General features: G+C 38.6%; 1 protein-coding gene across 2 annotated transcripts in view; it reads left to right on the top strand.

Moving 5' to 3' along the window:
* Positions 1-24,488, top strand: part of TTC28 (tetratricopeptide repeat domain 28) — a 598,643-nt gene that overhangs the window by 15,078 nt on the left and 559,077 nt on the right. For both annotated transcript variants that reach the window (XM_060119074.1, XM_060119075.1), the window contains exon 2: positions 18,933-19,211. In XM_060119074.1, the coding sequence (XP_059975057.1) occupies positions 18,933-19,211 (279 nt within the window). The remainder of the gene's footprint in view (positions 1-18,932; positions 19,212-24,488) is intronic.

The following is a 24,488-nucleotide window of genomic DNA, read 5'->3' as shown; positions in this document are numbered from 1 at the left end:
AGGTGTGATGCTTAAGTATTTTGTCTCCCGAGAGTGCACTATGAAAAGATTACTCTACCAAAGCACGGTTATTTTTATTTTTATTTATTTACTTATTTACTTATTTATTTAATGACATGCTACTTAAAAATTTTTTTATTTATTATTTATTTATTTATTTTTGGCTGCATTGGATCTTCGTTGCTGCACATGGACTTTCTATAGTTGCTGTGAGCGGGGGCTACTCTTCGTTGTGGTGTGCGGGCTTCCCATTGTGGTGGCTTCTCTTGGTGCAGAGCACGGGCTCTAGGCACGTGGGCTTCAGTAGTTGTGGCACGCAGGCTCAGTAATTGTGGCCTACGGGCTCTAGAGCTCAGGCTCAGTAATTGTGGCGCACGGGGTTAGTTGCTCCATGGCATGTGGGATCTTCCTGGACCAGGGATCAAACCCATGTCCCCTGCATTGGCAGGTGGATTCTGAACCACTGCGCCACCAGGGAAGCCCAGCATGGTTATTTTTAATATAAGCAATTGTACCTTTGCAATATTGGAGTATCTCTCCTTTTATCAGTTGTGCATCAAAAGAACCAGGAGCCAAGTGCATTAGGCATCCTGTGACTATCTCAATGGGTAAGAGTTTATGAATTCCAAAAGGGGTGGATCTAAGATTTAAGAGCACCAATGGCAATGCTTCTGGCCAAGGTATTTGGAGAGCCTCTACAGATTTTTCCAGTTGAGTCTTAATAAAGCCCTTAGTGCATTTGACTAAAGCAGAGGATTGAGGGTGGTAAGCACAGTGAAAGTATTATAAAACTGGCCAAACTGCACAGACTTGTCGAAGTACCTGGCCATTAAATGGGTTCCTGGATCACTATGAAGTTTGAGAGGCGTTCCCTAGGTAGGGATAATTTTTTCCAAAAGGACTTTTTAGCCATAAAGGAGGCAGTAGCCTGTCTGCCAGGGAAGCCTTCAGTCCAGTGTGATAACATACAGACCATAACTAAAACATATTTATATCCATGAGACAGAGGAAGTTGTATGAAATCCATTTGCCAGACCTCAAATGGTCCATTAGGCAGTTTAAAATGCCTGAGAGCAGTACGAACAGGCTTCCCTGGGTTGTACTTCAGATAAATGGGACAAGTGAGGTAGGCACTTTTGGTGGCCTTATTAATGATTTCTTACAAATATTGATTCACGAAGGCTATCATTTTGTCAGTAGACCAATGGTTCATTGCGTGTACAATGGTGAGGACTGGGAATTTTAGAGCCTCTGGTAGGACTTGGTTGTTATTTGGTCCAAACCAGAGCTTTCTCTTTTTATCAAGTCAACAGTTGTTGAGTTTCCAATCTTGTTTTTCTTTTTCTGAGGCCAATTGTTGGGCTTCTCTAGCCAGTTTTTCTAAGTTATCATTTGGAGAAATATTCCTTTCGACCATGACAGAGGTTTAGCTATTGTTGGTTCCTTTAAGGGCAGCTTTCCTTGCGGAAATATCAGCAAGGTGATTTCCCTTAAATTTCAGAGAGTCAAGTTTAGAATGCCCTGGAATCTTAATAATAGCTAAAGTGGTAGGTAAAAGTATTGCATCCAGTAATTCCTGAACATAGGGGCCATTTTAAATTTTATTTCCACTGGAAGTAAGAAAGCCATGTTGCTTCCACTACATTTCAAAATCATGAGTTATTTAAGCACGTCTACTCTTAATATAAATATTGGCAGTTTTGTCATTGGCTAAAGTATGGGCATACCTCATTTTACTGTGCTTCACTTTATTGTACTTTGCAGATATTGCATATTTTACAAATTGAAGGTTTGTGGCGATTCTGCATTGAGCAAGTCTGTCGGCGACATTTTTTTCCAACAGCATTTGCTCACTTCGTATCTCTGTGTCACATTTTGGTAACTCTCACAATATTTCAAAAATTTTCATTAATTTTATATTTGTTATGGTGATCTGTGATCAGTGATCTTTGATGTTAGTATTGTGATTGTTTTTTTTTTTTTTTTTTTTTTTTTTTTGTGAGGTACGCGGGCCTCTCAGTGTTGTGGCCTCTCCTGTTGTGGAGCACAGGCTCTGGACACGCAGGCTCAGCGGCCATGCCTCATGGGCCCAGCCGCTCCGCGGCATGTGGGATCTTCCCGGACCGGGGCACGAACCCGTGTCCCCTGCATCGGCAGGCGGACTCTCAACCACTGCGCCACCAGGGAAGCCCTTGTGATTGTTTTGGGGCACCACGAATTGTGCCCACATAAGATGTAGAACTTAATTGATAAATGTTGTGTGTTTCTTGACTTGCTCCACTCACTGGCCGTTCTCCTGTCTATCTCTGTCTCCTTGGGCCTCCCTATTTCCTGAGACACAATAGTATTGAAATTAGGCCAATGAATAAACCCTTCGGTTGCCTCTAAGTGGTCCAATCAAAGGAAGAATTGCAAATCTTTCACTTTAAATCGCAAGCTAGAAATGATTAAGCTTAGTGAGGAAGGCATGGCAAAAGCTGAGATAGGCTAAAAACTAGGCCTCTTGTGCCAGTTATCCAAATTGTGAATGCAAAGGAAAAGTTCTTGAAGGAAATTAAAAGTGCTGCTCCAGGGAATACACAAACGATAAGGAAGCAGAACAGCCTTATTGCTGATATGAAGAAAGTTTTAATGGTCTGGATAGGAGATCAAGCTAGCCACAGCATTCCCTTAAGCCAAAGCCTAATCGAGAGCAAGGCCCTAACTCTCTTTGCTTCTGTGAAGGCTGAGAGAGGTGAGGAAGCTGCAGGAGAAAAGTCTGAGCTAGTAGAGGTTGGCTCATGAGATTTAAGGAAAGAAGCTGTCTCCATAACATAAAAGTGCAAGGTGAAGCAGCAGGTGCTGATGTAGAAGCTTCAGCAAGTTATCCAGATCTAGCTAAGATAATTAATGAATGTGGCTACACTAAACAGTAGATTTTCAATGTAGATGAAACAGCCTTCTATTGGAAGAAGATGCCATCTAGGACTTTCATAGCTAGAGAGAAGTCAGTGCCTGACTTTAAAGCTTCAAAGGACAGGCTGACTCTTATTAGGGACTAATGCAGCTAGTGACTTTAAGTTGAAGCCAATGCTATTTACTATTCAAGAAATCCTAGGGCCCTTAGGAATTATGCTAAATCTACTCTGCCTGGATGATAGCACATCTATTGACAATACAGTTTACTGAATATTTTAAGCCCACTGTTGAGACCTACTGCTCAGAAAAAAAGATTCCTTTCAACATATTACTGCTCATTAACAATGCACTTGTTCACCCAAGCACCCTGATGGAGATATACAAGGAGATTAGTGTTGTTTTCATGCCTGCTAACAAAACATCATTTTGCAGCCCATGGATCAAGGAGTAATTTCGACTTTTAGGTCTTATTATTTAAGAAATACATTTCTTAAGGCTGTAGTCACCATCGATGGTGATTCTAATGATGGATCTGGGCAAAGTAAATTGAAAAACATTCTGGAAAGGATTCACCATTCTGGATGCCATTAAGAACATTCATGATTCGTGGGAAGAGGTCAAAATATCAACATTAAAAGAAGTTTAGAAGAAGTTGCTTCCAACCCACGTGGATGACTTTGAGGGGTTCAAGATAGTGGAGGAAGTAACTGCAGATGTGGTAGAAACAGCAAGAGAACTAGAATTAGAAGTGGACCCTGAAGGTGTGACTGGATTGTAGCAATCTCATGATGAAACTTTAACAGATGAGGAGTGTTTCTTATAAATGAGTGAAGAAAGTGGTTTCTTGAGAATCCACTCCTGGTGAAGAAGCTGTGAAGGTTGTTGAAAGTGACAAAGGATTTAGAATATTACATGAACTTAGTTGATAGAGCAGAAGCAGGGTTTGAGAGGATTGACTCCAATTTTGACAGTTCTACTGTGGGTAAAACGCTATCAAACAGCACTGTGTGCTACAGAGAAATGGTTCATGAAAGGAAGAGTCAATTGACGAGGCAAACTTCACTGTGGTCTTATTTTCAGAAACTGTCATGGCCACCCCAGCCTTCAGCAACCACCACCCTGATCAGTCAGTAGCCGTCAACACTGAGGCAAGACCCTCCACCAGCAAAAAGATTACCACTCACTGAAGGCTCAGACAATGGTTACCATTTTTAGCAATAAAGTATTTTTAAATTAAGGTATATATAGATATATTTTTGGACATAATCCTATTACATACATTATAGACTACAGTTTAGTGTAAACATGACTTCTAAATGCACTAGGCAACCAGAAAATTCATGAAAAACGTACTAAACGCACTAGGAAACCAGAAAATTCATGTGACTCGCTTTGTTGTGATATTTGATTTATTGCTGGGGTCTGGAACTGAACCGGCAATGGTACCAAAGTATGCTTGTATAGGCCTACCACATTTTGAAAGATGTCTGGCAAAAACAATAGAGTAGTTGCTATCAAGACGTTATTTCTGATAACAGCAGAATTGGTTAACCAGCATAACCTTTTATTCTCTGTAGCAAGGAAACCTTGATCACTGCTTCCTACTGTTTTGTGGATTCTAAGGGAGGTCATGGTTCAATTCATATGTAGACCATCTGTAGACTGAGTAAATAAAATAACTTGTTTACACATGCCTCTGTTTTTTTTCAAATATGTATAGATACTGTTTTTTTTAACTTTTTAATTTAAAAAAATTATTTAATTTTTTGCTGCATCGGGTCTTCATTGCTGCGCGCGGGCTTTCTCTAGTTGTGGCAATTGGGGGCTACTCTTCTTTGCGGTGTGGCGGGCTCCTCATTGCAGTGGCTTCTCTTGTTGCGGAGCACAGGCTCTAGACACACAGGCTTCAGTAGTTGTGATACATGGGCTCAGTAGTTGTGGCTCACGGTCTCCAGAGAGCAGGCTCAGTAGTTGTGGCGTAAGGGCTTACGCCACATGCTCTGCGGCATGTGGCATCTTCCCGGACCAGGGCTCGAACCCGTGTTCCCTGCATTGGCAGGCAGATTCTTAACCACTGCGCCCCCAGGGAAGCCCTATTTGTAGTTTTTTAAGGAACCTCTATACTGTTCTCCATAGTGGCTGTACCAATTCACATTCCCACCAGCAGTGCAAGAGTGTTCCATTTTCTCCACACCCTCTCCAGCATTTATTATAAGTTTCTAGATTTTTTGAACATGGCCATTCTGACCGGTGTGAGATGATATCTCATTGTAGTTTTGATTTGCATTTCTCTAATGATTAATGATGTTGAACATTCTTTCATGTGTTTGTTGGCAGTCTGTATATCTTCTTTGGAGAAATGTCTGTTTAGGTCTTCTGCCCATTTTTGGATTGGGTTGTTTGTTCTTTTGTTATTGAGCTGCATGAGTTGCTTGTAAATTTGGAGGATTAATCCTTTGTCAGTTTCTTCATTTGCAAATATTTTCTCCCATTCTGAGGGATGTCTTTTGGTCTTGTTTATAGTTTCCTTTGCCCTGCAAAAGCTTTGAAGTTTCATTAGGTCCCATTTGTTTATTTTTGTTTTTATTTCCATTTCTCTAGGAGGTGGGTCAAAAAGGATCTTGCTGTGATTTATGTTGAAGAGTGTTCTGCCTATGTTTTTCTCTAAGATTTTGATAGTTTCTGGCCTTACATTTAGGTCTTTAATCCATTTTGAGCTTATTTTTGTGTATGGTGTTAGGGAGCGTTCTAAACTCATACTTATACATGTACCTGTCCAGTTTTCCCAGCACCACTTATTGAAGAGACTGTCCTTTCTCCACTGTACATTCCTGCCTCCTTTATCAAAGATAAGGTGACTACATGTGCGTGGGTTTATCTCTGGGCTTTCTATCCTGTTCCATTGATCTATGTTTCTGTTTTTGTGCCAGTACCATACTCTCTTGATGACTGTAGCTTTGTAGTATAGTCTGAAGTCTGGGAGCCTGATTCCTCCAGCTCCGTTTTTCGTTCTCAAGATTGCTTTGGCTATTCGGGGTCTTTTGTGTTTCCATACAAATTGTGAAATTTTTTGTTCTAGTTCTGTGAAAAATGCCAGTGGTAGTTTGAAGGGATTGCATTGAATCTGTAGATTTCTTTGGGTAGTAGAGTCATTTTCACAATGTTGATTCTTCCAATCCAAGAACATGGTACATCTCTCCATCTATTTGTATCATCTTTAATTTCTTTCATCAGTGTCTTATAATTTTCTGCATACAGGTCTTTTGTCTCCTTAGATAGGTTTATTCCTAGATATTTTATTCTTTTTGTTGCAATGGTAAATGGGAGTGTTTTCTTCATTTCACTTTCAGATTTTTCATCATTAGTGTATAGAAATGCCAGAGATTTCTGTGCATTATATTTGTATCCTGCTACTTTACCAAATTCATCAATTAGCTCTAGTAGTTTTCTGGTAGCATCTTTAGGATTCTCTATGTATAGTACCATGTCATCTGCAAACAGTGACAGCTTTACTTCTTCTTTTCCGATTTGGATTCCTTTTATTTCCTTTTCTTCTCTGATTGCTGTGGCTAAAACTTCCAAAACTATGTTGAATAAGAGTGATGAGAATGGGCAACCTTGTCTTCTTCCTGATCTTAGTGGAAATGGTTTCAGTTTTTCACCACTGAGGACGATGTTGGCTGTGGGTTTGTCATATATGGCCTTTATTATGTTGAGGAAAGTTCCCTCTATGCCTACTTTCTGCAGGGTCTTTATCATAAATGGGTGTTGAATTTTGTCGAAAGCTTTCTCTGCATCTATTGAGATTATCATATGGTTTTTCTCCTTCAATTTGTTAATATGGTGTATAACATTGATTGATTTGCATATATTGAAGAATCCTTGCATTCCTGGATAAACCCCACTTGATCATGGTGTATGATCCTTTTAATGTGCTGTTGGATTCTGTTTGCTAGTATTTTGTTGAGGATTTTTACACCTATGTTCATCAGTGATATTGGCCTGTAGTTTTCTTTCTTTGTGACATCCTTGTCTGGTTTTGGTATCAAGGTGATGGTGGCCTCGTAGAATGAGTTTGGGAGTGTTCCTCCCTCTGCTATATTTTGGAAGAGTCTGAGAAGGATAGGTGTTAGCTCTTCTCTAAATGTTTGATAGAATTCGCCTGTGAAGCCATCTGGTCCTGGGCTTTTGTTTGTTGGAAGATTTTTAATCACAGTTTCAATTTCATTGCTTATGATTGGTCTGTTCATATTTTCTATTTCTTCCTGATTCAGTCTTGGCAGGTTGTGCATTTCTAAGAATTTGTCCATTTCTTCCAGGTTGTCCATTTTATTGGCATATAGTTGCTTGTAGTAATCTCTCATGATCTTTTGTATTTCTGCAGTGTCAGTTGTTACTTCTCCTTTTTCATTTCTAATTCTATTGATTTGAGTTTTCTCCCTTTTTTACTTGATGAGTCTGGCTAATGGTTTATCAATTTTGTTTATCTTCTCAAAGAACCAGCTTTTAGTTTGATTGATCTTTGCTATCATTTCCTTCATTTCTTTTTCATTTATTTCTGATCTGATCTTTATGATTTCTTTCCACCTGGGGTTTTTTTTTGTTCTTCTTTCTCGAATTGCTTTAGGTGCAAGTTTAGGTTTATTCGAGATATTTCCTGTTTCTTTAGGTAGGATTGTATTGCTATAAACTTCCCTCTTAGAACTGCTTTTGCTGCATCCCATAGGTTTTGGGTCGTCGTGTCTCCACTGTCATTTGTTTCTAGGTTTTTTTTGATTTCCTCTTTGATTTCTTCAGTGATCACTTCGTTATTAAGTAGTGTATTGTTTAGCCTCCATGTGTTTGTTTTTATTACAGCTCTTTTCCTGTAATTGTTATCTAGTCTCATAGCATTGTGGTCAGAAAAGATGCCTGATACAATTTCAATTTTCTTAAATTTACCAAGGCTTGATTTGTGACCCAAGATATGATCTATCCTGGAGAATGTTCCATGAGCACTTGGGAAAAATGTGTATTCTGTTGTTTTTGGATGGAATGTCCTATAAATATCAATTAAGTCCATCTTGTTTAATGTATCATTTAAAGCTTGTGTTTCCTTATTTATTTTCATTTTGGATGATCTGTCCGTTGGTGAAAGTGGGGTGTTAAAGTCCCCCACTATGAATGTGTTACTGTTGATTTCTCCTTTTATGGCTGTTAGTATTTGCCTTATGTATTGAGGTGCTCCTATGTTGGGTGCATAAATATTTACAATTGTTATATTTTCTTCTTGGATCGATCCCTTGATCGTTATGTAGAGTCCTTCTTTGTCTCTTGTAATAGTCTTTATTTTAAAGACTATTTTGTCTGATATGAGTATCGTTACTCCAGCTTTCTTTTGATTTCCATTTGCATGGAATATGTTTTTCCATCCCCTTACTTTCAGTCTGTATGTGTCCCTAGGTCTGAAATGGGTCTGTTGTAGACAGCATATATATGGGTCTTGTTTTTGTATCCATTCAGCAAGCCTGTGTCTTTTGGTTGGAGCATTTAATCCATTCTTGTTTAAGCTAATTATCGATATGTATGTTCCTATGACCATTTTCTTAATTGTTTTGGGTTTGTTTTTGTAGGTCCTTTTCTTCTCTTGTGTTTCCCACTTAGAAAAATTCCTTTAGCATTTGTTATAGAGCTGGTTTGGTGGTGCTGAATTCTCTTAGCTTTTGCTTATCTGTGAAGCTTTTGATTTCTCCATCAAATCTGGATGAGATCCTTGCTGGGTAGAGTAATCTTGGTTGTAGGTTCTTCCCTTTCATCACTTTAAGTATATATTATGCCACTCCCTTCTGACTTGTAGAGTTTCTGCTGAGAAATCAACTGTTAACCTTATGGGAGTTCCCTTGTATGTTATTTGTCGTTTTTACCTTGCTGCTTTCAATAATTTTTCTTTGTCTTTCATTTTTGCCAATTTGATTACTATGTGTCTTGGTGTGTTTCTCCTTGGGTTTATTCTGTATGGGACCCACTGCGCTTCCTGGACTTGGAGGGCTATTTCCTTTCCCATGTTAGGGAAGTTTTCGACTATAATCTCTTGAGATATTTTCTCTGGTCCTTTCTCTCTCTCTTCCTCTTCTGGGACCCCTATAATGCGAATGCTGTTGCGTTTAATGTTGTCCCAGAGGTCTCTTAGGCTGTCTTCATTTCTTTTCATTCTTTTTTCTTTATTCTGTTCTGCAGCAGTGAATTCCACCATTCTGTCTTCCAGGTCACTTATCCATTCTTCTGCTTCAGTTATTCTGCTATTGATTCTTTCTAGTGTAGTTTTCATTTCAGTTTATTGTATTGTTCATCTCTGTTTGTTTGTTCTTTAATTATTCTAGGTCTTTGTTAAACATTTCTTGCATCTTCTTGATCTTTGCCTCCATTCTTTTTCCAAGGTCCTGGGTCATCTTCACTATCATTATTCTGAATTCTTTTTCTGGAAGGTTGCCTATCTCCACTTCATTTAGTTGTTTTTCTGGGGTTTTATCTTGTTCCCTCATCTGGTACATAGCCCTCTGCCTTTTCGTCTTGTTCTGTCTTTCTGTGAATGTGGTTTTTGTTCTACAGGCTGCAGGATTGTAATTCTTCTTGCTTCTTTTGTCTGCCCTCTGGTGGATGAAGCTGTCTAAGAGACTTGTGCAGGTTTCCTGATGGCAGGGACTGGTGGTGGGTAGAGCTGACTGTTGCTCTGGTGGGCAGAGCTCAGTAAAACTGTAATCTGCTTGACTGCTGATGTGTGGGGCTGGGTTCCCTCCGTGTTGGTTGTTTGGCCTGAGGCAACCCAACACTGGAGCCTACCTGGCCTCTTTGGTGGGGCTAATGGCAGACTCTGAGAGGGCTCACGCCAAGGAGTACTTCCCAGAACTTCTGCTGCCAGTGTTCTTGTCCCCATGGTGAGCCACAGCCACCCCCCGCCTCTGCAGGAGACTCTCCAACACTAGCAGGTAGGTCTGGTTCAGTCTCCCGTGGGGTGACTCCTCCTTTCCCTGGGTCCCACTGTGCACAGTACTTTGTGTGTGCCCTCAAAGAGTGGAGTCTCTGTTTCCCCCAGTCCTGTCGAAGTCCTGCAATCAAATCCCACTAGGCTTCAAAGTCTGATTCTCTAGGTATTCCTCCTCCCTTTGCTGGACCTACAGGTTGGGAAGCCTGACGTAGGGCCCAGAACCTTCACTCCAGTGGGTGGACTTCCGTGGTATAAGTGTTCTCCAGTCTGTGAGTCACCCACCCAGCAGTTATGGGATTAGATTTTGCTGTGATTGCGCCCCTCCTGCCGTCTCATTATGGCTTCTCCTTTGTCTTTGGATGTGGGGTATCTTTTCTGGTGAGTTCCAGTGTCTTCCTGTTGGTGATTGTCCAGCAGCTACTTGTGATTCTGGTGTTCTCACAAGAGGGAGTGAGAGCATGTTCTTCTACTCCGCCATCTTGGTTCAGGTTCTGTCTTATATATATCTTAAACTTCACATTACAGTTACTGTTTTGTATAGCTGATGTTCATTTATATTTACTCATATATTTGCCTTTACCAGTATTATTCTTTCCTTTCTACATTTCCATATTTCTGTCTAAGATCGTTTTCCTGCAGTATTTCTTTTAGTATTTCTTTTAGTGTGGGCCTGATGTTGATGAATTCCCTCAGTGTTTGTTTGAAAAAGTATTTATTTTACATTTTAAAAATTAACACACCATAAAATTCACCATTTAAAATTATACAATTTAGTGGATTTTGGTATATTCACAACCATCACCACTGTCTAATCCCAAGAATTTCCATCACCCCAAAAAGAATTCCAGTACTTGTTAGGTGTTCCATTTCCCCCATCTCTGGCCCTTGACAACCACTAATTTGCTTTCTGCCTCTATGGATTTGCCTACTATGGACATTTAATATAAATGGAGTCATACAAATGTGGCCATTTGTTTCTGGCTTCTTTCACTTAACATAACATTTTAAAGGTTCATCCATATTCTCATGTGTATTAGTGTTTTGTTCCTTTTTTTGGTTCCATTGTGTGGCTATGCCACATTTTGTTTATATACTCATCATTTGATGGATATTTGTGTTGTTATACTTTTTGGCCATTATGAATAATGCTGCTATGAACATTTGTGTACATGTTGTTGTGGGGATATACATTTTCAATTCGTTTGGGTAGATACCCAGGAGTGGAATTTCTGGGTCATATGGTAACTCTATGTTTAACTTTTTGAAGACCTGCCAACTGTTTTCCACAGCGGCTGAACCATTTAAAATTCCACCAGTAATATAGGATCAATCCTATTTCCACTTCATTTTTGAATAATATTTTCTCTGGGTGTAGAATTGTAGGCTAGCCGCTAGTTCAGCTTCCATCATTCCTGTTGAGTTTGCAGCTTGTAGCCCCTTTGAAGGTAATGTGTCTTTTTTTCTCCTTTGTTTGCTTTAACATTTTCTTTGTTTTTGGTTTTTAGTGGTTTGACTGTGATGTGTGTTGGTCTAGTTTTCTTTGTGATAGCTTGAGGTTGGATGAAGTTCAGTGGGTTCAGTATTCTGAGTTGATGTCTTTCATCAGTTTTAGAAAATTCTTGGTCATGCGGTATTCAAATATTGCATCTAATCCCTTTTCTTTCCTTCTGGGATCCCAATTATATGTGTTAGACCTCTTTGGCATGTTCCTCTTATCTCTTATGCACCTGTCATTTTTCCCCATTTCCTTTTTCTATTTGAGTATATTTAATTTTGGGTATTTTCTGTGGACTTTTCTTTCAGTTTATTCTGTCATTTGTGGGTCAAATCTTGTGAACCCATCCACAAAGTTCTTAACTTCATGTATTATATATTTTATATATAATACATATATTATATATCATGTAATATATATTATATATTCTACATATATTTTGGAATGTACACTGAGTTCTTTTATTATATGGTCAATTCTCCAGTGAATTTTGTCTTATCATCTATTTTAAAAAATACATAATTAATATATAGCAGCTTATCCATATTTGACCTTTGTGTGAATTCAAGAAAGATCCTACTCCCTAGCCATAAGAATAGCTTGGTGAGTAGAGAGTGACTTTGTAAGAAAGTGGTACCTCCATTCTAGGCTTATGTAGCTCTGGGCCAGGGTGCAAAGACTGGTTTTTAATTCCCTTTCATCTTCTTAGCCAGATACCCTTAGAAAGTGAACAGATTTTGCAACCATATATGGATACCTTGATATTAAAAGTAAGCTATGCTCTGTTTTCAGAATGATTCTTTTCATGTTTTAAAAAAGTAGGTAATACATGCATATAGTAAAATATCAGACAGTACAAATTTGAAAAGTTGGTCTCCCTACAACCTCTACCTTCCAGTCCTCAAACAACTCTCTTTTGAGTCAGTTACTCTTCTGGTTTTTATATTGTTTCTGGCATAATTAATCTATAATATATTTAAGTATGCAGGTGTATGTACATGTATATGCATTATTCCTCCCACTTATTTCATAGAAGATTACATATCCCACCTCTCTGTTTTGCATCTTGATTTTTTCTAACTTTACATATCAGTATATAAAATCTACCTCATTCTTTTGGCTGGCTTTATAGTATCAATTATATAGATCTATTAAAACTAATTTATCTATTTTCCTGTTGTCCAACATTGTGGTTTTTTTCTAACCTCATGCTAATACAAATGAGGCTGTTATGAATATCCTGGTTTATGTAACTTTGTTTATATAGGTTAATGTATCTGAAGGCAAATTTACCAGAAGTAGGAAAAATTTCTAGAATTCCAAGGGTATGTATCTTTTACATTTTTATAAATATTCCTAAATTGTTCTATAATTACATCAGCTTACACTTCCACCAACAATGTATGGGTGGAACTTTTTCTTTGTTCCCTTATTAAAGCATACTGATAATTTTTTTCCAGTAGTATGAGAGGTGAAAAATGATATTTTGAGGTTTGATTTTCTTTTAAAATAAAAGAAACCACACATTAAAAAATATGATTAAAAGCCATATAGATTTCCTTTCTCATGATCTGTCTGTGCATATTTTTTGTTCATTTATTCCACTAGATTTTATTTTAAAAAATTTATTTAATTAATTAATTAATTTATTTATTTATGGCTGCATTGGGTCTTCACTGCTATGTGCGGGGTTTCTCTAGTTGTGGTGAGTGGGGGCTACTTTTCGTCATGGTGCGTGGGCTTCTCATTGTGGTGGCTTCTCTTGTGGAGCACAGGCTCTAGGTATGTGGGCTTCAGTACTTTTGGCATGCAGGCTCAGTAGTTGTGGCTCACGGGCTCTAGAGCTCAGGCTCAGTAGTTGTGGCGCACGAGCTTAGTTGCTCTGCGGCATGTGGGATCTTCCCATATCAGGGCTCCATCCAGTGTCCCGTGCATTGGCAGGCGGATTCTTAACCACTGTGCTACCAGGGAAGTCCTCCACTAGAATTTTTTTCTGATTTATTTGTAGGAGATTTTTATATAGTAAGCAAATTATCATGTGTTACAAATAGTTTTTTTTTTTTTTTTTTTTTTTGCTGTACGCGGGCCTCTCACTGCTGTGGCCTCTCCCGTTGCGGAGCACAGGCTCCGGACACACAGGCTCCGCGGCCATGGCTCGCGGGCCCAGCCGCTCCGCGGCATGTGGGATCTTCCGGGATCGGGGCACGAACCCGTGTCCCCTGCATCGGCAGGCGGACTCTCAACCACTGCGCCACCGGGGAAGCCCACAGATAGTTTTTTTATTACTGATTTGTGACTTATCTTTTTGCTTAATTAAAAATCATTTTTTCTATGCAGATATTTAAAACTTTTATGTTGTCAGATTTATCAGTGTTTTCTATTATGTTTTTAGGTCTTGTGTTGTACTTAGAAATTCCTTCTTCAATTTACATGGTAAAAAATTCTGTGTTTCCTTTTAGTACTTTTATAATTTTATCTTATCTTAAACAGTTAATTCTTTGACTCCCCTATAGTTTTTTAATATAAAGGATGATAAGTATTTTTCTTTTTTAAAATAATTTATTCTTTTTAATTAATTAATTTATTTTTGGCTGCATTGGGTCTTTGTTGCTGCGTGCGGGCTTTCTCTAGTTGCGGCGAGCGGAGGCTACTCTTTGTTGCGGTGCGTGGGCTTCTCATTGCGGTGGCTTCTCTTGTTGCGGAGCACAGGCTCTAGGCACGCGGGCTTCAATAGTTGTGGTGCGCGGGCTTCAGTAGTTGTGGCTCACCGACTCTAGAGCGCAGGCTCAGTAGTTGTGGTGCATGGGCTTAGTTGCTCCATGGCATGTGAGATCTTCCTGGACCAGGGCTCGAACCCGTGTCCCCTGCATTGGCAGGTGGAATTTTTTTTTTTTTGCAGTACGCGGGCCTCTCACTGCTGCGGCCTCTCCCGTTGCGGAGCACAGGCTCCGGACGCACAGGCCCAGCAGCCACAGCTCACGGGCCCAGCCACTCTGTGGCATGTGGGATCCTCCCAGACTGGGGCACGAACCTGCGCCCCCCTCATTGGCAGGCAGACTCTCTACCACTGCGCCACCAGGGAAGCCCGGCAGGTGGATTCTTAACCACTGCCACCAGGGAAGCCCTGGTCCATATGTTATTGACACCCCTTCTACCTTTTTAAGATGAGTTTGTCAGAGGGTGAGAAGAAAATATCAACAATGTTAATATATGTTGACATCCATAAACTATACCTATATGAAATATATGAGGAAAGAAAGAATATCAGAGGAATTAAATGAGTATTTCAGAATTTTATTTTTCTTTGTCTCCTTAAGTAGTACTGTATATTCACCCTAGTAGTCTATGAATTTAATATGGCTGCTTGTTCCAAGTACTATATATATATAATGTGAGAAATACATGCAAGTCTTTTTTTAATCTCTCTGTATTGCCAAGTTTTTCAATTGCTGAGAAGATAGAGAAGGACTAGGCAAATTATATCAGTTTTTAAAAACCATACACAAAAATGGCTATTTCTTAGCCTCCTAAGGACCACATTGTAACCAGCTGAGTAGATACTGGCATATTTTGACAAATTAGATTCTTCTATGGACACTTAACTAGAGTGCATTTTCTCTTAAATTTGTGGGTACTTGGTGGTGATGATGGTGTTGGAGTTCTCCTCTAGTATTTATAATCTTTCTGCACTAGCATTGACTTTTCCATGACGTTTTTCTTTGCTCTCAGAGGCCTTATATTTAATAGTTTACATCAGTGTTTCAAGCATTTTCTGGTCCAGCTAGGTACTCCACCAAAAAGATACTTTGATCTCATAATGTATGGTATCTCTTCTCTCAGGTTCACAGTGTGCAAAATAGAAGCTCTTAGAGGTCTTCCACTAAAGAAGAAACTTAATTTAACTTTGTTCATCCTAGTCTCCTGAGGACCTAGGGTTCCTTGGAACGTGTTTTGGAAAATGTTCCTTTGTGTTAATGTATATGGAGGTAATAGAATGCAGACTCTTTCTTAATTTGATTCTTCTCTATTTTGGCATTGAACCAAATTACCCTGGGAAGCAGGGAATGCTATAATAGTAGTATCATGTCTTTTTCACTTTTAGGCTACGTGTGAACCTAACGATTTTACTTTTAAAGGCTGCTATTGCTATTTTTATGTTGTACCCCTGAATTTTCAAGTGTAGAATTTGTTTCTATGACGTATGGCTAGTACTGCCTTTAAGTAGAGTCATGATGACTGTATTTTCCAAAATGAAATCAGTCTTATACATTGTCACTGTCTTACATATTAGTTTGATGATGCAGATGGAATAAATAAACATCAAGGTTGTTTAGGAAAATCCTGGTTGTTTGGTAAATGTGCCATAGTCCATTCACTTTCAAGCAATATGTTTCATGATCATAATTAAAAATAAAAAACGAAACCCTAACTAGAGTACATTATTGGTCACTTCTAGTATGAGGTAGTTGAAGGATATAACTTGGGCACTGATATTTGAAACTTATAGGATATTTTAAATTGTTCTGGAAATCTAGAATATGATACCCCTATAAGCAGAGGAAAAAATCTGGTTGCCTGTGTGAGAGATTAGCTCTGTCTTCTTCCTGCTCTCCGTGAAGTCTGCTCTTTTTAATGCAAATACCTCTGTGAGGAATGTATTACTTTTGTGTATGCTGATGTGTCACATATTAGATCTATCCACTTTTTGCAGTGGTTAAGAATCTGCCTGCCAATGCAGGAGACACGGGTTCGAGCCCTGGTCCGGGAAGATCCCACATGCCACAGAGCAACTAAGCCCGTGCACCACAACTACTGAGCCTGTGCTCTAGAGCCCGCGAGCCACAACTACTGAGCCTGCGTGCCACTACTACTGAAGCCCGCACACCTAGAGCCTGTGCTCCACAACAAGAGAAGCCACTGCAATGAGAAGCCTGCGCACCGCAACAAAGAGTAGCCCCCGCTCACTGCACCTAGAAGACCGAGCGCAGCAACAAAGACCCAATGCAGCCAAAAAAAAGAAAAAAAAGATTATGCACTTTTTTTTTCTTTGCGGTATGTGGGCCTCTCACTGTTGTGGCCTCTCCCGTTGCAGAGCACAGGCTCTGGATATGCAAGCTCAATGGCTATGGCTCACGGGCCCAGCCGCTCTGCAGCATGTGGGATCTTCCCGGACTGGGGCACGAACCCGTGTCCCCTGCATTGGCAGGCGGACTCTCAACCACTGCGCCACCAGGGAAGCCCCAATTATGCACTTTTGAATAGAGGGACTGGACTGAGTCTTAAAGGAAGACACCGGGAAGGAAATCACACTTTTTGTTGTAATTTCACTTAGGGCAAGCCTGCTTGAAATCGCAAGCTGTCTCTCTTGATACTGCTGTCTTAAGCTTCTATCCTCAGGACTCTAATGCAGTTTATAATTTTCCTGTTTTAAAAATGAATAACATTTGACTCATTCACTCCCTTTCATTTTAAAGTCACTGCTATAAAGTCATAGAAAACTTAGTGATTTGGAAAAATCAACATCAAAGGCAGGTCTTAAATTGCCAAGATACAATTTACAGCAGATTTTTTTTTCTTTTTGGTGATCTCCAAAAACTGATGTTTGTCTTTGAAATTCCATGGTAGTAGCAAAATTATAGTTACCAAATTTGCCAGTCTAAAAAGATTCATTGGTACGTGAAAATTTATTTTTAAAAAGTTTTATTTTTTTAAAATTTAAAACTTATATATGCTTATTGCCCAACATTTGGGTAAGAGAAAATTTTAAGAAAATAACTCACAATCTTATATCCAAAGATAACTTAGCATAGTTTATATATATATATATATATGTGTATATATATATATATTTTTTAATTGGGGGTATAGTTGTTTCACAGTGTTGTGTTAGTTTCTTTTGTACAGTGAAGTGAATCAGCCATATGTATACATATATCCCCTCTTTTTTGGATTTCCTTCCCATTTAGGTCACCACAGAGCACTAAGCAGAGTTCCCTGTGCTATACAGCAGGTTCTCATTAGTTATCTATTTTATACCTATTAGTGTATACATGTCAATCCCAATCTCCCAGTTCATCCCACCCCCCATTTCCCGCCTTGGTGTCCATACGTTTGTTCTCTATATCTTTGTCTCTATTTCTGCCTTGCAAACAGGTTCATCTGTACCATTTTTCTAGATTCCACAAATATGCATTAATATACAATATTTGTTTTTCTCTTTCTGACTTACTTCACTCTGTATGACAGTCTCTAGGTCCATCCACGTCTTTACAAGTGACCCAATTTCATTCCTTTTTATGCCAGAGTAATATTCCATTATATATATGTACCACATCTTTTTTATCCATTCATCTGTCAGTGGGCATTTAGGTTGCTTCCATGACATGGCTATTGTAAATAGTGCTTCTGTGAACATTGGGGTGCATGTGTCTTTTTGAATTATGGTTTTCTCTGGGTATATGCCCAGTAGCGGGATTGCTGGGTCATATGGTAATTCTATTTTTAGTGTTTTTTTTCTTTTTTTTTTTTTTTTTGTGATACGCGGGCCTCTCACTGTTGTGGCCTCCCCCATTGCAGAGCACAGGCTCCGGACGCGCAGGCCCAGCAGCCATGGCTCATGGGCCCAGCTGCTCCGCGGCATGCGGGATCTTCCCGGACCGGGGCACGAATCCGTGTCCCCTGCATCGGCAGGCGGACTCTCAACCACTGTGCCACCAGGGAAGCCCTATTTTTAGTTTTTTAAGGAACCTCCATACTGTTCTCCATAGTGGCTGTATCAGTTTACATTCCCACCAACAGTGCAAGAGGGTTCCCTTTTTCCACACCCTCTCCAGCATTTATTGTTTGTAGATTTAAAAAAAATTAACTAATTAATTTATTTTACTTTTTTCTGCATTGGGTCTTTGTTGCTGCGCACGGGCCTTCTCCAGTTGCAGCGAGCTGGGGCTACTCTTCGTTGTGGTGCAAGGGCTTCTCACTGCGGTGGCTTCTCTTGTTGCGGAGCACGGGCTCTAGACGCGTGGACTTTAGTGGTTGTGGCATGCGGGCTCAGTAGTTGTGGCTCACGGCCTCTAGAGCACAGGCTCAGTACTTGTGGCGCACGGGCTTAGTTGCTCTGTGGCATGTGGGATCTTCCCGGACCAGGGATTGAACCTGTGTCCCCTGCCTTGGTAAGGGGATTCTTAACCACTGTGGCAAGTAGATTCTTAACCACTATGCCACCAGGGAAGTAAGTCCTTTTTGTTTTTTTTCTTAGTATAACTTTAAATTGCCAAAGAAAAGCCTGAGTACGTTTTTGCATTTATTCATTCATTCTCTTAAAAATATATACATGTATAAATATGTATGTTTATAACTATATGTATATATATATGAACACACATACATATATAGTGATACATTTGTATTTAAGGTACTATGTTGGCTGCTTCTTGGAAAGTTTATTGTCTTTCACGGCACAAAAGTTACCTATAATATAAAGCAGACTATGAAGAATGTCCATGTTCTCTTGAAATTCAGACAGGTAACCTCTCTGGATTATCTAAACTTTGTCTCACAAAGTTTCTTTGTTTGTAGATTCCTCTCTTTGGTGCTAAGACTATTGGCCGGAGAAGTCCTGATGGACCAGTGCTGAGCAAAGCTGAATTTGTTGAGAAAGTTCGTCAGAGTAATCAGGCCTGTCATGATGGAGATTTCCACACAGCTATTGTTCTGTACAATGAAGCCCTAGCTGTTGACCCTCAGAACTGCATCTTATACAGCAATAGATCTGCAGCCTATATGAAAATCCAGCAGTATGACAAGGCACTGGACGATGCAATCAAAGCCCGACTTCTCAATCCCAAATGGCCAAAGGTAGAAATTTCATTTATTTTCACAGAATCTTTTGTGCTGATTTCGTATTTTAATGTAACACTTTATTGACTGAGTGCAGTTATTAATTTTAAATAGTCTGTACTTTTCAGCAAGATATGGAATGGCTTCATCGAGCTGGTACACTAGTGAATAGCTTCCTTTTTTTATGCTTTGGAAGTATGCTTTCTATGTCTAAGTTTAATTTTTTTCCTGTATGTTTGAGATATAAATTTTTTTTTCGCTCAGTTTCTTGATAGGATGTGTTCTAGTTATTTCTATAGGTTTTGGACATCTCTTTTTTTTTTTTTGCGGTATGCGGGCCTCTCACTGTTGTGGCCTCCCCCGTTGCGGAGCACAGGCTCCGGACGCGCAGGCCCAGCGGCCATGGCTCACGGGCCCAGCCGCTCCGCGGCACACGGGATCCTCCCAGACCGGGGCACGAACCCGTATCCCCTGCATCGGCAGGCGGACCCCCAACCACTTGCGCCACCAGGGAGGCCCTGGACATCTCTTTTTTGCACAGATGTTTTAGATGGAGTATTATGATTGTGTTTCTTTCCTTCAATTTAAAATAATTTTATTCCCTGTCAATGACTGCTTATTTTCAGAATGTTATTTAATCAGAGAAACTTTTTTTTCCTAATAAATCATTGTAATTATCTATATTCCCTTGAATAGTTTGTCTTGAGTTGTTATCTTTGTTTTGTATATACTTTATTTTCATTGTGCCTCTTCACCTCCTAACCCCCAGTTTATTTTAGAAATGATTTCTTAAGATGTGACTTGAAGTGTTGAGATTTTTTTTTTATTGAACCACAAAACCATTTCATCCTATTTTTGGCTTTCTGTTGGGTTAACAAAGGTTAATAGAAATTTTCTAAAAGTTTAAAAAAGATTCTTACTGTCTTAATAATATGTCATAGTCATAGCTTTCTACCTTAATTCTGGTAGGTATTTTTGGCTTCATTCCGTGGAATTTCTAGTATTGCTGCTACCTTATGAGTTGTTTAGTATTCTGTAATTCCCTAAAGGATTTCTTTGATAAGTATAATCATTGTAAATGAAACAAAATCTGTTTTAAAAAATTGTTGTATGCCAACATTTGGGAGTTAGATTGCTGTTTTCAAAGGACAGACCTAGGTTCAAGTCCCTTCTCTTCTATTAATGACAATATGGTTTTGGATAAATCTCTTAACCTCTGTGGGGTTAAGATAAATGGGATGATAATACCTATCTTGTAAGGTTATTTAAGAGTTAGAGATAATATGTTACTTGTACATACTTGGTGTTTGGTGTATAATAGCTATGATTGTGTATTTTTTTTTTTTTTTTTTTTTTTTGCGGTATGCGGGCCTCTCACTGTTGTGGCCTCCCCCGTTGCGGAGCACAGGCTCCGGACGCGCAGGCTCCGGACGCGCAGGCTCAGCGGCCATGGCTCACGGGCCCAGCCGCTCCGCGGCATATGGGATCCTCCCAGACCGGGGCACGAACCCATATCCCCTGCATCGGCAGGCGGACTCTCAACCACTTGCGCCACCAGGGAGGCCCTGATTGTACATTTTTATTAAATGTTCAAATTAGTAAATTATTCTAGCAAGGCTTGGCCTGTGTCTTTTCTTTTTCTTTCTTTCTTTCTTTTTTTTTTTAAGCCTGTGATTGATGTAATGAGCCTGATAAATACAGAGAGCTTAAATTTCAGATCAAGTATCTTCATGCCTTTTTTTTTTTTTTGTTGTTTTTGTTTTTGTTTGTTTTTGCTGTACGCGGGCCTCTCACTGCTGTGGCCTCTCCCGTTGCGGAGCACAGGCTCCGGACACACAGGCTCCGCGGCCATGGCTCGCGGGCCCAGCCGCTCCGCGGCATGTGGGATCTTCCGGGATCGGGGCACGAACCCGTGTCCCCTGCATCGGCAGGCGGACTCTCAACCACTGCGCCACCAGGGAAGCCCCATGCCTTTTTTATTGTGGTCCACTTAACTTGTGTCCTTCTTATATTTGTGAATAGCTATAAACTTTTATCTTTTTCCTTTTTCTATGTCATTTCTACTTTCTGTTGTCAACCTCTTGTGATTTTTACACAGAAAATGGCTGAAAAGTTGCACTTTTATGATTATAGATGAAAAATCAACTTTTTTGGATAATTTCAAGTTTTAGTCTCTGATTTTTTCCCCTTATGATAAGTAAATTTATTGTATATTTATAATTTGCATTAATATTTCAACTCCATATTTGGCCTTAGGCAATCTAACTTAGGAACATTTAGAATTATACAAAATATAAATTAGGGTTTGTTATTGAAATCATGAAGGGTCTTTCTGTATAATATGATTCATAATAAAATTAATTTATAAAGAAATTACTACTGCATAAAAAGTTGCATTTTATAAAAACTTGCTTTTATACTTACTTTTCTGGGAATATACTCCTTATGTAAAAGAAAGTTCATTTATACTCTCTGTCATGAAGATATGCCTGGTAAATTTTTATCAATTCCTTTTCTTTTAATTTTGACTTTTCTAACTGACTTTTTCATTATGATCCTTTCTGAAATCTTTCTCTGAAATGTCATTGTTGTCTAGTTTGATGTGGTAAAACATACCTTCCAATTTCTCTCTCTCTCTGTAAAAGTTAATTTTTTATATTAAGATGCAAGGGCTTCAGAGGTTGGTTGGAGAGTTTTTTATTCACATTTATTTTGTCTGAATGAAAGAATGATTTTGATGTTATATGAGCTGCAAAAGAAGTATGAGCAAAAGCACTATGAGAGCCCCCCCACCCGCAGAAAAGAATAAGCCCAGTCACATTATGATACCTTATCTCCAGCTGCCTCTTAGCTGTTGTCTGTATATGTTCATTCTTTCTGTGTCCTGTTTAAGAAATATTTGTCTTACTCAAAGTTATAAAGTTTTTCTTATCTTTTCTTCTAGGATTTTTATAGTTTTTGCCTTTAAGTCTGTGATTCATTTCGAGTTAATTTTGGGGTATTGTATGAAGTAAGGGTCAAGGTTTATTTATTTTCCATATAGATAACCATGTTCCAGCAACATTTGTTGAAAAGACTATCCTTTCCGCATTGAATTATCTTTGGCACCTTTGTCACAAACCATTTGATCATAAAAGTATTGGGGTATTTACTGGACTCTCTATTTTGTTTCTTTGATTTATTATCTATCTTTATCAAAACCATACTATTTTGATTACTGTAGTTTTATTTTAAGTTTCAGCATCAGATACTGTGAGTGTTCTAGCTTTATTCTTCTTTTTCTAGGTTGTTTTTGCTCTTCTGTCTTTGCATTTTTATATAAATGTAAAATCAACTTATCAATTTCTTCAAAAAACCTACTAGGAAACTAGTGGGATTGCATTGAATTTTTAATTTGGAGAGAATTGCTATCTCAACATTCCAGTCCATAAATATGGTATATCTTTCCATTTATTTAGTTTTTCTTTTATTTCCCTTTACAAATTTTTGTAGCTTTCAGGTTTTGCACATCTTTTATTAAATTTATTCCTAAGTATTTTGTTTTTTGATGCTATTATAAATGGATTTAAAAATTTTCATTTTCTAATTTTTAATTGCTAGTCTATAGAAAAAAATGTATTTTTTACTTTGTGTCATGTAACCCTGTTGAGTTTTCTTTTAAGTTCTAGTAGGACTTTTTACAGATCCCTTAGGATCTTTTCTGTACATGATCATGTCATCTGCAGGTAATGGCATTTCTACTTCTTCCTTTTTTTTTTTTTTTTTTTTGCATATGACTTTTATTTCTTTTTCTTGCTTCATTGTACTGGTTAGGATATCCATTACAATTATGCGTAGAAATGGTGAGAGCAAACTTCCTTTACTCATTCCTGATCTTAGTGCAAAAGTAGTGAGCTTTTTATTGTTGATGATGATGCCCTTAATCAGATGAAGGATATTCCCTTCAACTTCTATTACAATGGAGTGTTGAATTTTGTCAAAAATTTTCTTCATCTATTGAAATTACAATACATATTTTTTCTCATTTAGTGTGTTAATGTGGTAAATTAAATTGATTTTGTTTTGGGATGTTAAGTCAACCTTACATTCATGGGATAGATACCACTTAGTCATTATGTATTATCACTTTTATATATTGTCAAATCTGATTTGCTATAATTTTGTTAAGAATTTTTGCATCTGTGTTTATGAGGGATATTGATCTATGTTTTCTTTTCTCATGATGTCTTTGCTGGTTTTGGTATCAAAGTGATACTGGCCTCATCAATGAGTTGTGAAGTGTTCCCTCTTCTTGTGTTTTCTGAAAAAAATTTATGTAGGATTGGCATTGTTTTGTCCTTAAGTATTCGATAGAATTGACCAGTCAAGTCATCTTCACTTGGACTTTTCTTTGTGGGAAGATTTTAATTATGAATTCAATTTCTTTGTTTGATATGAGGCCATTCAAGTTTTCTAATTGTTAGTTTTGGTATTTTGTTTCAGTTAATTTTTACATTTAATCTAGGTTGCAAATTTATTGGCATGAAGTTGTTAATAACATTCCTTTATTATCCTTTTCATTTCTGTAGGAACTATAATGATGTCCTTTCTTTCATTCTTGCTGTTTTTTTTTTTTTTTTTTTTTTTGCGGTACGCGGGCCTCTCACTGCTGTGGCCTCTCCCGTTGCGGAGCACAGGCTCCGGATGCGCAGGCCCAGCGGCCATGGCTCACGGGCCCAGCAGCTCCGCGGCATGTGGGATCTTCCCAGACCGGGGCACGAACCCGTATCCCCTGCATCGGTAGGCGGACTCTCAACCACTGCGCCACCAGGAAAGCCCTTGCTGTTTTTAATTTGTATCTTCTCTCTTTTGTCTCATTAGTCTGCCCAGATGTTTATCAATTTTATTTCTAGACAATCAGTTGTTGGGTTTATTGATTTTCAGTGTTGTACATTTCCTCTTTAATCAATTTCTGCTCTTTATTATTTTCTTCTAATTATTTTACATTTAGTTTGTTCTCCTTTTCATTTCCTGAGATGGGAGGTTAGGCCATTGATTTTAAATCTTTCTTCTTTTTTAATGTAATCATTTAAAGCTAAAATGTTCTCTCCAATCACTGCTTTTGCTGTATCCCACAAATTTTGACATGTTATGTTTTCATTATCATTCAGTTAAGAATATTTTCTAATTTTCCTTATGATTACTTCTTTCATCCATGAATTATTAAAGGTCGTTACTTAATTTCCTAATATTTGGGTTTTTAAAAAAGTTATCTTATTATTGATATCTAACCTAGTTCCATTGTGGTTAAAGAAC

The sequence above is a fragment of the Mesoplodon densirostris genome, chromosome 15 (genome assembly GCF_025265405.1).
Source record: "Mesoplodon densirostris isolate mMesDen1 chromosome 15, mMesDen1 primary haplotype, whole genome shotgun sequence".
Taxonomy (NCBI): Eukaryota; Metazoa; Chordata; class Mammalia; order Artiodactyla; family Ziphiidae; genus Mesoplodon; species Mesoplodon densirostris.
Note: the sequence above shows the minus strand (reverse complement) of the source record. Positions and strands in the feature narration are given on the sequence as shown.